This window comes from Podarcis erhardii (assembly GCF_964252035.2).
Source record: "Podarcis erhardii genome assembly, chromosome: 10".
NCBI classification, from domain to species: domain Eukaryota; kingdom Metazoa; phylum Chordata; class Lepidosauria; order Squamata; family Lacertidae; genus Podarcis; species Podarcis erhardii.
The window spans coordinates 68,756,978-68,770,601 of NC_138500.1; the positions used below are offsets into that span (position 1 = coordinate 68,756,978).

General features: G+C 43.3%; 1 protein-coding gene across 3 annotated transcripts in view; it reads left to right on the forward strand.

Annotated features, from left to right (window-relative positions):
* The window catches only part of LAMB4 (laminin subunit beta 4), a 67,084-nt gene that overhangs the window by 16,583 nt on the left and 36,877 nt on the right, over positions 1–13,624 (forward strand). For 2 of the 3 annotated variants that reach the window (XM_081878457.1, XM_081878456.1), the window contains 6 exons: positions 1,742–1,902; positions 6,996–7,128; positions 7,964–8,037; positions 10,725–10,913; positions 11,457–11,520; positions 12,477–12,691. In XM_081878457.1, the coding sequence (XP_081734583.1) occupies positions 1,742–1,902; positions 6,996–7,128; positions 7,964–8,037; positions 10,725–10,913; positions 11,457–11,520; positions 12,477–12,691 (836 nt within the window). Of the gene's footprint in view, positions 1–1,741; positions 1,903–6,995; positions 7,129–7,963; positions 8,038–10,724; positions 10,914–11,456; positions 11,521–12,476; positions 12,692–13,624 lie in introns of those variants that run through there. The other variant, XM_081878458.1, reaches the window with a different exon arrangement.

Genomic DNA, 13,624 nt, shown 5'->3' on the forward strand with positions numbered 1-13,624 from the left:
CGCAGTGGGAGCGCTCCCGCCGCGCTCCGGAGGCTTCGCGTTGCTATCACTGAAGCCTGGAGAGCAAGAGGGGTCGGTGCGCACCGATCCCTCTTGCTCTCCTGGCTTCGCTTCGCTGGAGAGGCGCTGCGCAGCTTTCCCTTTCTGTGCAGCGCCCCTTCAGCGAAGCGGGAGGAGAAATGGAAGGGGCTCCGTTTCTCCTGCCGCTTTGCTGATGGGGCACTGCACAGAGAGGGAGAGATTTTTTTTTTCCTTGTTCTCCCCCTCTAAAACAAGGTGCATCCTATGGTCGGGTGTGTCCTATAGAGCGAAAAATACGGTACCTATCAGTTATACATATTAAAGCACATGTAAAGTATTAAACAGGACTTGCCGATCGCATGGTGGGGTTTGCTCCCGTCATTCGGTCCCAGCGCCTGCCATCCTAGCAGTTCGAAAGCACCCCCGGGTGCAAGTAGATAAATAGGGACCGCTTACCAGCAGGAAGGTAAACGGCGTTCCGTGTGCTCCCTGGCTCGCCAGATGCAGCTTGTCACGCTGGCCACGTGACCCAGAAGTGTCTGCGGACAGCGCTGGCTCCCGGCCTATAGAGTGAGATGAGCGCACAACCCTAGAGTCTGGCAAGACTGGCCCATACGGGCAGGGGTACCTTTACCTTTACTAAAGTACTAAACTGTGGCTTATTACCATATATTTCCGTCTATAAGACACCCCCCCCTATTTTGGGGGACTCAATTTTAAGAAAATGTGGGGAGATGGCCCAAAGTTGTTGAGCTTCTCTCCCCACGCAGCTGTGGGCAGGAAACATGCCCTAGATGGTTTCCCGCTTGCGGCAGCATCGGGGGAAGTTGCACTCCTACCAACTTGCTGGCTGGCAGGCATGCCCCATGCCACTATCCGTGTATTGGACAACCCGAGTTTTTTTTGTTTTTTTTTGTCAAAAAACCTCATCTAATACATGGAAAAATATGATATTTCTCTCCATAGGAGACTGAACTTTTGAGTTTTGTTTGGAGATCAAAAAAACATTTCCTAGTGCCCTTCACAGGTTGCTGAAGGCTAAAAAGAAGCACACTAAATGTGGTTTGCACCTCCCCACACAAAAAGAGCCCTCGAGATTTCATAGAATCATAAAATTGGAAGGGACCCACAAGGGTAATCTAGTCAAAATGCCTGGAATGCAGGGATCTCGTCTAAAGCATCCATGACAGTTCACCATCCAGCCTCTGCTTAAAACCTTCAAGCGAGGAAAGTCCACAACCTCCTGAGGGAAAACATCCCACTGTTGAACAGCTCTTAATATCAGAAAGTTCTTCCTTTTCATTTTCCATTTTGAAAAAGTAATAACAATAAATAAAAAATAATAAAATGTGTACCCCACTCCTGAGACCGTTCCATTGTAACCAACCAACCTCCCAAAATTTCAACACCTCTTTGAAAGTGCTTTAAAGGTATCCTGGGTGTGCAGAATTTGAGGCTTTCTTCTTATTTCTTTGAGATTCCAACGCGGAGACCAGGAGCTATCAGACTGATGATCTTATTTCCCATAGCCTAAAGCCATGTGCTTTGAAAGGTGGATTCTCAACAACTGCACACAAGAAGCTCCTCGACGGCTAGAGGTTGCCCGGAGAGGAAATTATCATAAAGACGTGTTCCAGCCTGGCAGGCCCCTGCTCATTGCTGTCGTATAAGTGCCAGTCCATATAACATTTACTATGTTCCATCTTTCTTTTGTGGACAGCCCTGCTGACAGACTTCCTGCTTGTCCAGAATCCCTGTGAAAATGGTTTCTGTCGCCAGCCTATCGGAGACCTGCTTGTGGGTCGCGGTGACAGCCTAACAGCTTCATCCACGTGTGGACTGTTTGAGCCTCAAAAATACTGCATTATCGGCTACCTGGAGGTGAGTTTATTTTATATATCGCTCCAACGTTTCAATGGGAAATAGCCCTAGAGCAGGCTTCCTCAAACTCGGCCCTCCAGAGACTACAATTCCCATCATCCCTGACCACTGGTCCTAGCTAGGGATCATGAGAGTTGTAGGCCAAAAATATCTGGAGGGCCGAGTTTGAGGAAGTCTGCCCTAGAGAGTCTGTAACATCCAGCCATTACGCCTTCTTTAAACCGGCTTTCTAAGAGCATGTGGGGAGCTTCTTGAGTTTGATTGGGAAAATGCTCACTGCTTCCACAACCTGCCTGACAACCTGTCTTGTCTTGTCCAGTTTCTTTCGATGCTTTGTTGGCCTGGATGGAGAATGGTGTGTGTGTGTGTGTGTGTGTGTGTGTGTGTGTGTGTGTGTGTGAACCTTTGTGCGACTGGGATGTAGCTGTTTGTGCAGAGGAGTCACCCAGTTTTGCATCTGAGCCCCTCCCCATCCCCCATCGCCATGTGTCCTGCTGTTCCAAAGACTGCCTACGATGACATTGCAGCTCACTGGCTGAAAACTGTCCCCGGTCTCAGCTGCACAGCAAATGATTTTTGGAAGGGGGAAGCTTTTCTAAAGTGAGTTTGATTGGGAAAATGCTCACTGCTTCCACAACCTGCCTGACAACCTGTCTTGTCTTGTCTTGTCCAGTTTGTTTTGATGCTTTGTTGAAATCCCTATTTATTTTTGCATTATTCAGAAGTACACAGCATTGTGACCAAAAACTGCTGAAGCGGTTTGGAATACTTGCAGAGTTTTCTTCTTAGTGAAATGCTTCATCTACAGCGCTGAACTTACATATGCATTACAGCTTATGATTAGATCAGGGGTGTTGGAAATTTAGAATTTCTGCTAGATTAAAACCCTGTATTGATCCCCCCCCCCTTCAGCGTGGTTAAAAGAGCAAAAGAAAACAAACCATTTGCAGGAGGGCTTGCGAGCTCAGGAATCAATGCTACCTGGTAAACTTTGCTAAGCAGGCATGCAGATGCTTGTCACATTACCTTTTGTTTGGAAAGGAGGTAGCACCAGGTAATATCTGTCTATGCACACCTGCAGGCTGAGGGACTCCGCCTTTTGCAAATGCTCATTTGGTGTCTCAGTCCTATAAATAGGACTGAAATCCGAATGGTGCTAAAAATGCAAGAGGCAGTTGCAATACTGTACATCTCATGCCCGGGTTGTGCCTATAGTACTCGTGGCTGTGCTAATGTTTGTTTTCAACGCACTGAGTTTTATGTCCACACAGAACACAACAGCCCATGGGAACATATGCTGTGCACGCATATTACCTAAAATAACCTGAAAAAGGAGGCGGGGAAGGGGGGAACCACTAGTTCTTTGAAGTGTGATTCCCCCCCCCCCTTTAAAGAGCAAACCTACTAATGATCAATTCATTGGACGACTGTCAGTATATTTGCTGTCAGAAAATGCGGTCTCAAGTGTGCCCAATTTAATTGATGGGCGGTAGGCTTAGAACAGAGGAAACATCGACACAAGATCTGCCCACTCTGGAAGAATGGCAGATGAAGATGATGGACTATTTGGGACTGCCAGAAATGACCGGCAGAATCCGAGACCAGGGAAAAGAGTCGGCAGAAGAAGACTGGAAGAAGTTTAAAGACTATTTACAGAAATATTGCAAAATTAATGAATGTTAGAACGATGTTGGACAGAAATTAAGGGGTTTCCAGCTGTAATGCTTAAGAGATATGAAAAATAAGGTTTAGAAATAAGTAAAAACTAAATGGTGAAGATTTGCTGAACTAACAATTTGAATTGGAATACAAGAAAGGGAGGTATGAGGAGGTCTGGAAAATAAGTTACAAGAAAATAAGTAATGGAAATTCTATGTGTTTTTAATTATTTTTATATTTTTATATTTATGTTATTTTTTATTTTTTTTATTTCACATTATATTATTTTTGGAAAACTTTAATAAATATTCTATAAAAAAAAATAGAACAGAGGAAACATCGTAGTATGCTAGTATATCATTAACATACAGAATTTACTACTGCAAGAGGTGGAGATGGTCAATAGCTTACACAGCTTTTAAAAAGAGCTAGATAAATTCGTTGCAGGTAAGACTTTCACTGACTGTTAGCCATGGACCTTTTCTGATAAAAGCTGGAGTCTGACAATAGCCAATGGTTCCTCATTCCTGGTTTAGACAGAAGAACCGAAACTAAGGCTGAATTTAAATTAATGCACCCGAGGCCTGAATAAGGGTGACCATACTTAGAGTTAGCCAAACTGACAGATATAATAAGACAAAAACCAAAAAGTGTAGTGAAAAAGGAATGGGAGTGCCTAAACGAATACCTTAAAAGACAAGGTTCGAGGACAGAAATCTGGCTGAGTCTGCAATAACCTTGTGAAGTGAGAGGATAAGAAAGAGGGATATATATTTAGATGCTAGGATCGAGATGATAAGGAAAACAGGAAGATACAATGAGAGGTAAAAGGAGGTGCTGTGGGATTGGTGGAAGTCAACGTTTGTTTTCCTTTTTAGTGTTTATACTATTAATTTGTAAGATTTGGATTTGTTTTTCATATGTTTGTTTTTGTGTTTTGTGTATTGTTATTTTTGGTTTTTTTTGTTTTCTCTTGTGTGGAAAATGCTAATAAAATTTACTTTAAAAAAATAAACAGAATAAGAGTGACCAGTTGCAAAAGACCGCAGGATTTCTGCACCTTGAATATCTGTGCTGAAGCAGGAATTTAAAAAGGTGTGGGGTGCTCGCCTCTTTTGTATTTAGCCAGTCTGGCCTGACACACATGAACAAACTGTTTAATGCTTTGATTATATGCAAACCTTGAAATATATTCACTGGGCTCCGAAGCTCCATACAGCAGGGGTAGGGCAATTTGGCGCCCACCAGGTGTTTTGGACTACAATTCCCATCAGCCCAAGTTAGCATGGCCGGCGGCCAGGAATGATGGGGATTGTAGTCCATGGCATCTGGAGGGCACCATGTTGGCTTCCCCTGCCATAAAGGCTCCACGGACCACGCAGGATCCTATATAGTCTTTTCCCTTTAATGCCAGATAATTTTCAGCGTAATCATGAAAACCACTAAATCAGAACCATACTCGTAAATATGTTATTGGTGCTTGCATGATTAAAACAGTTAACTAGAAGGCATTTTGACAATCAAAGCCTAAACTTGTTAAAGAGGCTTTCCTCTTATTCATCCTTGAATAATCCATACATTTAAATTTTGCTGCATCGCATTAATCATCCTTGAATGCTTTTAATTTGTCATAAAGGAATTTCTTCCCTAAACTCTGCCTGACTTCAAGGCAAGTGGCTTCCTACGCGGTCCGACACTCAATCATTTGTCACCACTTTAAACTTTTAACTCTTTCCAAAAAGAGAGAGAGAGAGAGAAAGTTGAGATAAGAATACCGTAGTTGATCTTATGACATATCCTTAATTCTCCTGTTTGGACTAGGAGCACTGAAGGGTTGTTGTTTTTTAATCATCCTCAGCTACAATACAGTGGTACCTTGTGTTACATACGCTTCAGGTTACATTTGCTTCAGGTTACAGACTCCGCTAATGCAAAAATAGTACCTCAGGTTAAGAACCTTGCTTCAGGATGAGAACAGAAATCGCACGGCAGTGGCAGCAGGAGGACCCATTAGCTAAAGTGGTGCTTCAGGTTAAGAATGGTTTCAGGTTAAGAACAGACCTCCGGAACAAATTAAGTACTTAACCTGAGGTACCACTGTATAGACATCTCCCCTGCCCCTTATAACAACTTGTAATCAGGGCTCAGGGACGTGGGTTAAACCACAGAGCCTAGGACTTGCCGATCAGAAGGTTGGCAGTTCGAATCCCCGCGACGGGGTGAGTTCCCGTTGCTCGGTCCCTGCTCCTGCCAACCTAGCAGTTCGAAAGCACGTCAAAGCGCAAGTAGCGGGAAGGTAAACAGTGTTTCTGTGCGCTGCTCTGGTTTGCCAGAAGTGGCTTAGTCATGCTGCCCACATGACCCGGAAGCTGTACACCGGCTCCCTTGGCCAGTAAAGCGAGATGAGCGCAGCAACCCCAGAGTCGGCCACAACTGGACCTAATGGTCAGGGGTCCCTTTACCTTTTAATCAGGGCTCAGACTTCCTGTCTGAGGTCAAGTATAACTGAGGCTGTTGCTGTTTGCAGCCTGATCTGATGCATGCTTATTCAGAAATATTAAGCCCTATTGGTTTCAGTGGTGTATACGCTTAAGTAAGTGTGCATAGGACTGTAGCTTTAAGCGTATTCAGTACTAAGCCCCACTGCATACAATAGAACTTTCTCTATGAACTCCAAGCAACAAATTTCAGTATTTCCTATACTGTTTGGCAGCAGATAAATATCCCCGGGTAAGCTACTTCCCTCTGTACAGGCCGGTTCATAGATATCAGTACTGGAGAAAGGAGAATTAGTGAACAAGGACCGGTCTAATCTCTTATCTGGACTTCAGTGCCCCCTTCTCTCATTGGGAGGGGGGGGTTGTTGGTCAGATTTATCCCTTTCATATTTCTAGAAGGCAGATTAACCCCATCCATCCCAAACACTTAAAGCAACCTCTTGCCTCTATTTGCAATCTAGGAAGCCCGCTATGTACGGTCCATCTCCCCATTCCTTCCTTCATTTCTCCAAGGATCTCCGATGCTCAGAGCTAACTTAGATGCTTCCCAGTTCTCAGAATAGCATCTCAATAATGTCAGTACAGTGGTACCTTGGGTTACATATGCTTCAGGTTACAGACGCTTCAGGTTACAGACTCCGCCAACCCAGAAAGAGGACCTCAGGTTAAGAACTTTGCTTCAGGATGAGAACAAGAAATTGTGCTCTGGCGGCACAGCGGCAGCAGGAAGCCCCCTTAGCTAAAGTGATGCTTCAGGTTAAGTACAGTTTCAGGTTAAGAACAGACCTCTGGAACGAATTAAGTACTTAACCCGAGGTACCACTGTAGTTGGTGTTGCTTGCTGTCTAATCCTGTACTGCTGCTTCAGTTGTCCACTGGGCACGAGTTACTGGTAGCCATAATAACCATTCATCTTGCCCACCATTCTTTTTCTAGGATGAGCAGAAATGTTTCACCTGTGATTCCAGATACCCGTATAATCCAGTTTTCCAGGCTGAGAGTCACTTAATTGAAAATGTTATCACAACTTTTGAGCCAGATCGAAAGAAGTGGTGGCAGTCTGAAAACGGTGAGTGGCTTTTCATTCATGTTCGTTTCTTAGACTAATTTGAATTTACTGCGACCTCCAGCCGCATTATAGAGGGGGGTTCAGAATGGAAGGGTTAATATCGTGAACGGATGATTCAGATATTGTAAACAAGTAATTGGAAACAGGTTTTTAAAAACATCTCCCCCCCCCCACCCATGGAAAGGGTAAATCTTGATTAAAGCTGAAGGGAGACTCCCATGTTTATGCTCAAAATGAGTGAATATTAAAAAGAAACCTTGCATACGTGAGCATAAACTCACCATAAACACCTGGCTGGAAACAGCCAGAGGTCATTTCCAGATGACTTGTTTATGGAGCATTCATCCTGATTTGTTTGCACAAAGTTTTACAAGGAGGTTATTCTACATCAGCTGTTTATTGAGCATTTATTCTGAACTTTACCTCAGGATGAGAACAGAAATTGCACGGCGGAGGCGGCAGCAGGAGGCCCCATTAGCTAAAGTGGTACCTCGGGTTAAGAATGGTTTCAGGTTAAGAACGGACCTCTGGAACGAATTAAGTTCGTAACCAGAGGTACCACTGTACAACATCAGGCTCCCCCGTCATCCTCATAAGCTGGTGCCTCTGCTGGGTTACAACAGTGGAGAGTTATTTTGCCCTCACTTCCTGCTCCTGAACTTCCCATATGCATCTGGTTGGTCGTATGAAAAACAAGATTGTGGACCAAGGTAGGCTTTTGATCTGATCCAGCCGTGTTCCACCTAATGTTCTTTCGTACAGTTTGCCATATCGTACACTCATCAGATAAAATAGATAATTTGTACTACTTAACGCTTTTTTCATTCCATTTCAGGTGTTGACCATGTCAGCATCAGGCTGGATTTAGAAAATCTGTTTCAGTTCAGCCACCTTATCCTGACTTTCAAGGTACCCTGCACATAACTACATAATCATGTAATATTTAAATTGATTTATAGACTAGTGACTTTCATTAAACCATGGAAAACCTTTGGAAAATCAAGCCGTCTGAATTGTTGACTAGGAAATGTGTCCAAGGAGTTCCACAGATGTGCAATGTATGTTGTTGTTTAATGTGCTATCTGTGTGTTGTGGCTAAAGTAAAAACGGACCCCTGACCGTTAGGTCCAGTCATGGCCGACTCTGGGGTTGCGGCGCTCATCTTGCTTTACTGGCCGAGGGAGCCAGCGTACAGCTTCCGGGTCATGTGGCCAGCATGACTAAGCCACTTCTGGCGAACCAGAGCAGCGCACGGAAACACCGTTTACCTTCCCGCCGGAGCAGTACCTATTTATCTACTTGCACTTTGACGTGCTTTCAAACTGCTAGGTTGGCAGGAGCAGGGACCGAGCAACGGGAGCTCACCCCGTTGCGGGGATTCGAACCGCTGACCTTCTGATCGGCAAATCCTAGGCTCTGTGGTTTAACCCACTGCACCACCCGCGTCCTGTGGCTAAAGTACTTGTGTTTAAATCCTCACCTGCCCATGAAACTCCTAGGGTGTTTTTTTGACAATCGCTATTTCTGAGCTTAGACTACCTCAGAGTGTTGTTTTAGGATAAGTATAACCCTTGCATATGCTGTCCTTTAGAGTTTAAGTAACAGTCAGATGGAAACACTGGTTATTATGTGAAGGATTGGCTATTATGTGATAGGTATTGGACTTCAAATCTTCGTACTTTGTTAATCTTAATGAGGAAGTCATCTGGAGGTTTTGGTTGAAATGTCATCAGTATGCAGATGACACTCAACTTTGCATCTGTTTTCCATCTCCTCATCCTAAAGAGGCGGTTGAACTTCTGGATTGGCGCCTTGAGGCAAGTTTGGGTTGGAAACTGAGATTAATCCAGATAAGATAGAAGTGCTGTGGGTGGGGAAAACCCAGATGAAGGATTGTTATGAGTACATTCCCCCCCAAGGATCAAATTTGCATTTTAGCAGTGCTGTTGAGGCTAAGAGGCAACAGCAGTAGCTGGGTTGGTTTTTACCAGCTTCAGTTCCTTTGCCTTCTTGAGAGAAGATAGACAGTGTCTCATGTTATCCACACACTAGTGATAGCCAGGGCTGACTACTACAATGTGCTCTGCGTGGGGCAGTGTTAGAAACTGAGATGTTAAAGCTAGGAGCTATACGGCACCTTAAACCGAGGTTGTGGATGCAACAACGGAATGTCTAGGTGCGCTTTTTTATAACAAGAATACAGTGCTGAAAATGAATGAACTGCAGCTAAAATATTTTGTTCATTTTTCACACAATCTAGTCCTTCCCCTGCCCACCCCACTAATATTCTTAAGAGGGTCTCTCCTCCAGTCTTCAGACAGGAGCTGGAAGTGGGGAGGCAAGAAAGGTCCTTTTCCCCTTCCACTCTACAGTTTTAATTGGAAATCTTAGGCGCCTTATGTAACATATTATATCTATATTGGACCAATCCCACTGGTTACAATGGCACTTCCAGACCTAAGTGCCGGTGATGAACTTCAAAGCCCTGAAGAGTTTGGGACCCAATTATTTAAGGAACTCTTTAAATCAACTAACTCATGCCTTAAGATCTGCTTCACAGACCTGCCAACAATGAAAATTAGGCTGGCGGGCACATGGAATAGGGCCTTTTTGCTGGTGAAACCAGAGAAGCCCATCCCTCCATCCTTAGAAGTATTGTGAAGACACAACTTTTTCTCATGGCATTCAGTGGTGAACTGTAACCTGAGATGTCGAAATAGTGTTGTGATCTTGTTTCGTATGTTTAAATTACACTGGGCTATTCCCCCCCACCTCGCTTTGCTGGTTTTTATTGGTATTAAGAAATAGATGTTTTAAGTGGCTTTGAAATCTGTTTTTATTGTTTATGTTTTGATGTGTATTTTGTAACAATTTTGCGAAGAATGTCTGTTGAGATGCAGGTAATATTAAAAAAGAAAGAAATGAACACCTTGTTCCTGATGAGTTCCAACCATGGGCAGTCTATGGCAAGCCAGTCATGTTCATCCACTGATAAGCATATTAATAATAATAATAATAATAATAATAATAATAATAATAATAATAATAATTTATTTATATCCCGCCCTCCCCAGCCGAAGCCGGGCTCAGAGTGGCTAACAACAGTAAAATGATACAACATTCTAAAATCATTATAAAATTAATTCAAATCAGATTAATGGCAACCATTGGGCTAGAGTTCTGTGAGGCTTGACAAAGGAGGGGGTATTCTTTTTATTCATTTCAGTGGCTTTTCATCACAGCAGCAATAAATAGGGATTTTATATCTTTTATAAAACACATTATTTAAGAGAGTCACTTTCACTAACATGAAACCATTGTTAACACAAGTGGGAATTTAAAATTAACATAACGCTTAGATAATTTGAGTTTGGACATGGAGCTGAGGAACGGAAATCTGTCGCTGGGTAGCTTCGCTATCATTTAGCGAATGCTCAAGAAACATTTGTAGTGGCATGTCAGAATCTGAATCCTGCCCAAGAATAAATGAGGACACATCTGGGAGTCCACAGATGCAGGTTTTCCTCTGGTGCCACTGAGGACTGAAGAGGTCATTATGGTGGGAGTGATCTGAATGAAGTTCTCTCTCTTCACAGACATTTCGGCCTGCAGCAATGTTGGTGGAGCGCTCCACAGATTATGGTCAAACCTGGAAAGTGTTTAGATATTTTGCGCAAGACTGTGCTACTTCTTTTCCTGATATTCCTTCGAGGCCAGCCACCACTGTTGGAGATGTTGTTTGTGACTCAAGATATTCGGATATCGAGCCCTCCACTGAAGGGGAGGTATGCCTGTTCTTTGAGTTCATTTCATCGTAAGGACTTAGTTTTAATGTTTATTTAGGCTTCAGTGGTGTAGTCCTTAGCTATGCATTTCTTATGTAAGAACATATTCCAGTTACCGTACTTTTCTGTGTATAAGACGACATTTTTTCCTTAGAAATAATAGGCAAAAATTGCGGGTTGTATTATACACGGATAGCAGAGGGGGGACAGGCGATTGGGCTTGTGATTGGTTGCTGGTGATTGGCTGTGGCTGTGGCAATTGGGTGTTGATTTTTGGCGGCTAGTGTACAGACGATTGGTGGCCACGGCGATGTGTGCGATTTTCACCGGCGGGCGTGCTGTAGAGTGATTGGCAGCTCAATAACTCCGGGCAATCTCTGCCCCCCCCCAAGCTGAACAACTCTAGGCAATATCCCGCCCCCCTTTTTTGCGGTCCCCAAAAATAGGGGTCATCGTATACATGGGGGCATGTTATACACGGAAAAATACGGTAAGTCATTTACTTTTACAATGACAGTATAAATCTTCATTGCATTTCTACAGGTTGTTTTTAAAGCTCTGGATCCCAGCTTTGAAATAGAAGATCCCTACGCCCCATACATCCAAGGTACAGTAGTTTGGAGTTTCATAATGCCTTTAAAAATTCTTTTGCTTTCATGCAAAATACTAATGCAGAAATAGCCAAGATCCAGATATTGAAGGTCTCGAACTCTGATCTTCCCTGACCGCCGGCTAGGCTGCCAACAACATCTGGAAGATACCACATTGGCTACCCCTAAATGTATACTGTCATGGCAGTCTGCTGCCTTCAGCAAAGATTGGCATGTTTACAACTATGGTAGAGCTACTATACTTGGGTATTTTAAGTGGCAAGGGCCAAAGCTCAGTAGCAAAGGATGCTTTACACTGGGTGAGATGAACCTTTAACAGTCCAGTTGTTGCTAAACTACAACTCCCATCATCCCTGGCCATTGGTCATGCTTGCTGTGACTGATGGGAGTTGTAGTTTAGCAACAAGTGGGCCAAATTTCCCCTACATCTGCTTTACACATAGAAAGTACCAAGTTGAATTTTGTGATGGAGCAAGGTGGAAAGGATAGAGAAGACTCTGGAGGGCCATGGTCATCTGAAGTATTCAATCTTCGACATGGTGGGGACAAATGTCTGACTTGGTATTTAAGGCAGCATTGTATGTTCACATTGTTAGCAAATCACATACAGTAAATAAAAAACACGGTTCAGAGAGGAAAAGGGGGAAAAAACCACTTTACTGCTCAAAACTGAACAAAAATGGCGTGGAACTTGAGGAGAAAGAAGCAGAGAGGTTTTGCCTTTCTCAGTTCAGACCTTGTACATAGCAGGGAGACATCCAATCAGAACATGCGCTAGCTCAGCAAAGACCATGCCACTCTGCCTGGTTGCTAAGCAACACCTCCGCCTCCACCCTCTAATAACAGAATTAACCCTTTAGTCGTACCCTGAATGATCTCTGCTGTTGTGCTTGAATTGCATCAACTCAATGTTGAGGTCAATTAACCAATTATTTCTTGTCCTTCCTCACAGAGCTCATTACCTTAACAAACCTGAGAATAAACTTTACTAAGCTTCACACGCTTGGCGATACTTTACTCGGACAAAAGCGGCGTGATCCTCTGGAAAAATACTACTATGCGCTTTACGAGATGATAGTTCGCGGAAGCTGTTTTTGCAATGGTCACGCCAGCTACTGTGGCCCAGTGCAAAATCTGAGGGGTGATGTTTTCCATGAGCCTGGAATGGTACGTCACGAATCTTCTCATTCTTGACACTTTATTAGAGGCAAAAAGAATCCAGCTTCTGTATGGTACTGCAGAGATACTCCTAAGAGTAATTAGATCATATTTGGCTAATAGCAGGAAAATGCCACAGCTGTAATTATGCGGATATAATTTAGTTAATAGCCAGTGCTGTGTGTAGACTTGAATTATTTATAGATAAATGCAATAATTCTTAACTTGCCTAGAATAGCTTGTATAAGAAAAAAAGAAAGAGGGAAGTGACCAGTGATTTAAAAATGTAAAAATTATTCAGCTACAAATGCAATCTGCAGCAAAATGTTCCTGCGTGAAGTGCTCCTGTTCATGGTGCCAGCCAGCCAGTCACTAATGCCCTCTCCAACGTATTCCATTCCATTAATTACGTTTTTCTGTTCCCTTCTGTAACACTACCACTAAAAGTAAGATTGTGACGGCACTATTCCTTTGAAGCACATTGAAAGCCTATTTCTCTACTCCCCTACCCCCTGCCAAATTCTGAACACTATAATTTTACCCCTCCCAGAGTTACAGTTCCAGCAACCCATAAAATACTACAGTGCCCAGAATCCTTTGAGGAAGAAAATGTGCTTTGAATGTGGTTTAAAAGCATACCATGTATGAAGCCTAAATCGGCATTCTGTGGGCCCTGATCATGCTTGGTTTTCATTGGACTGTTTTGGGGTCATCCCACAACACCACCATTTTGTACTTCTACAAACCTCGGGGGGGGGGGGTCTCCAACCTTGCTAATGGTTGTATGTGTTGATGGTCGGATCAGATCAGAATAATCTTTATTTGAATCAGCCACTAGCCATAGCAATAAAGTAAAAAATAAAATAAAATACTGAAGATAGAGGTAGAAGCTTAACTATACAAAATACATTTTGGAGGTTTGCATCAATAAGGTGAGAAGTT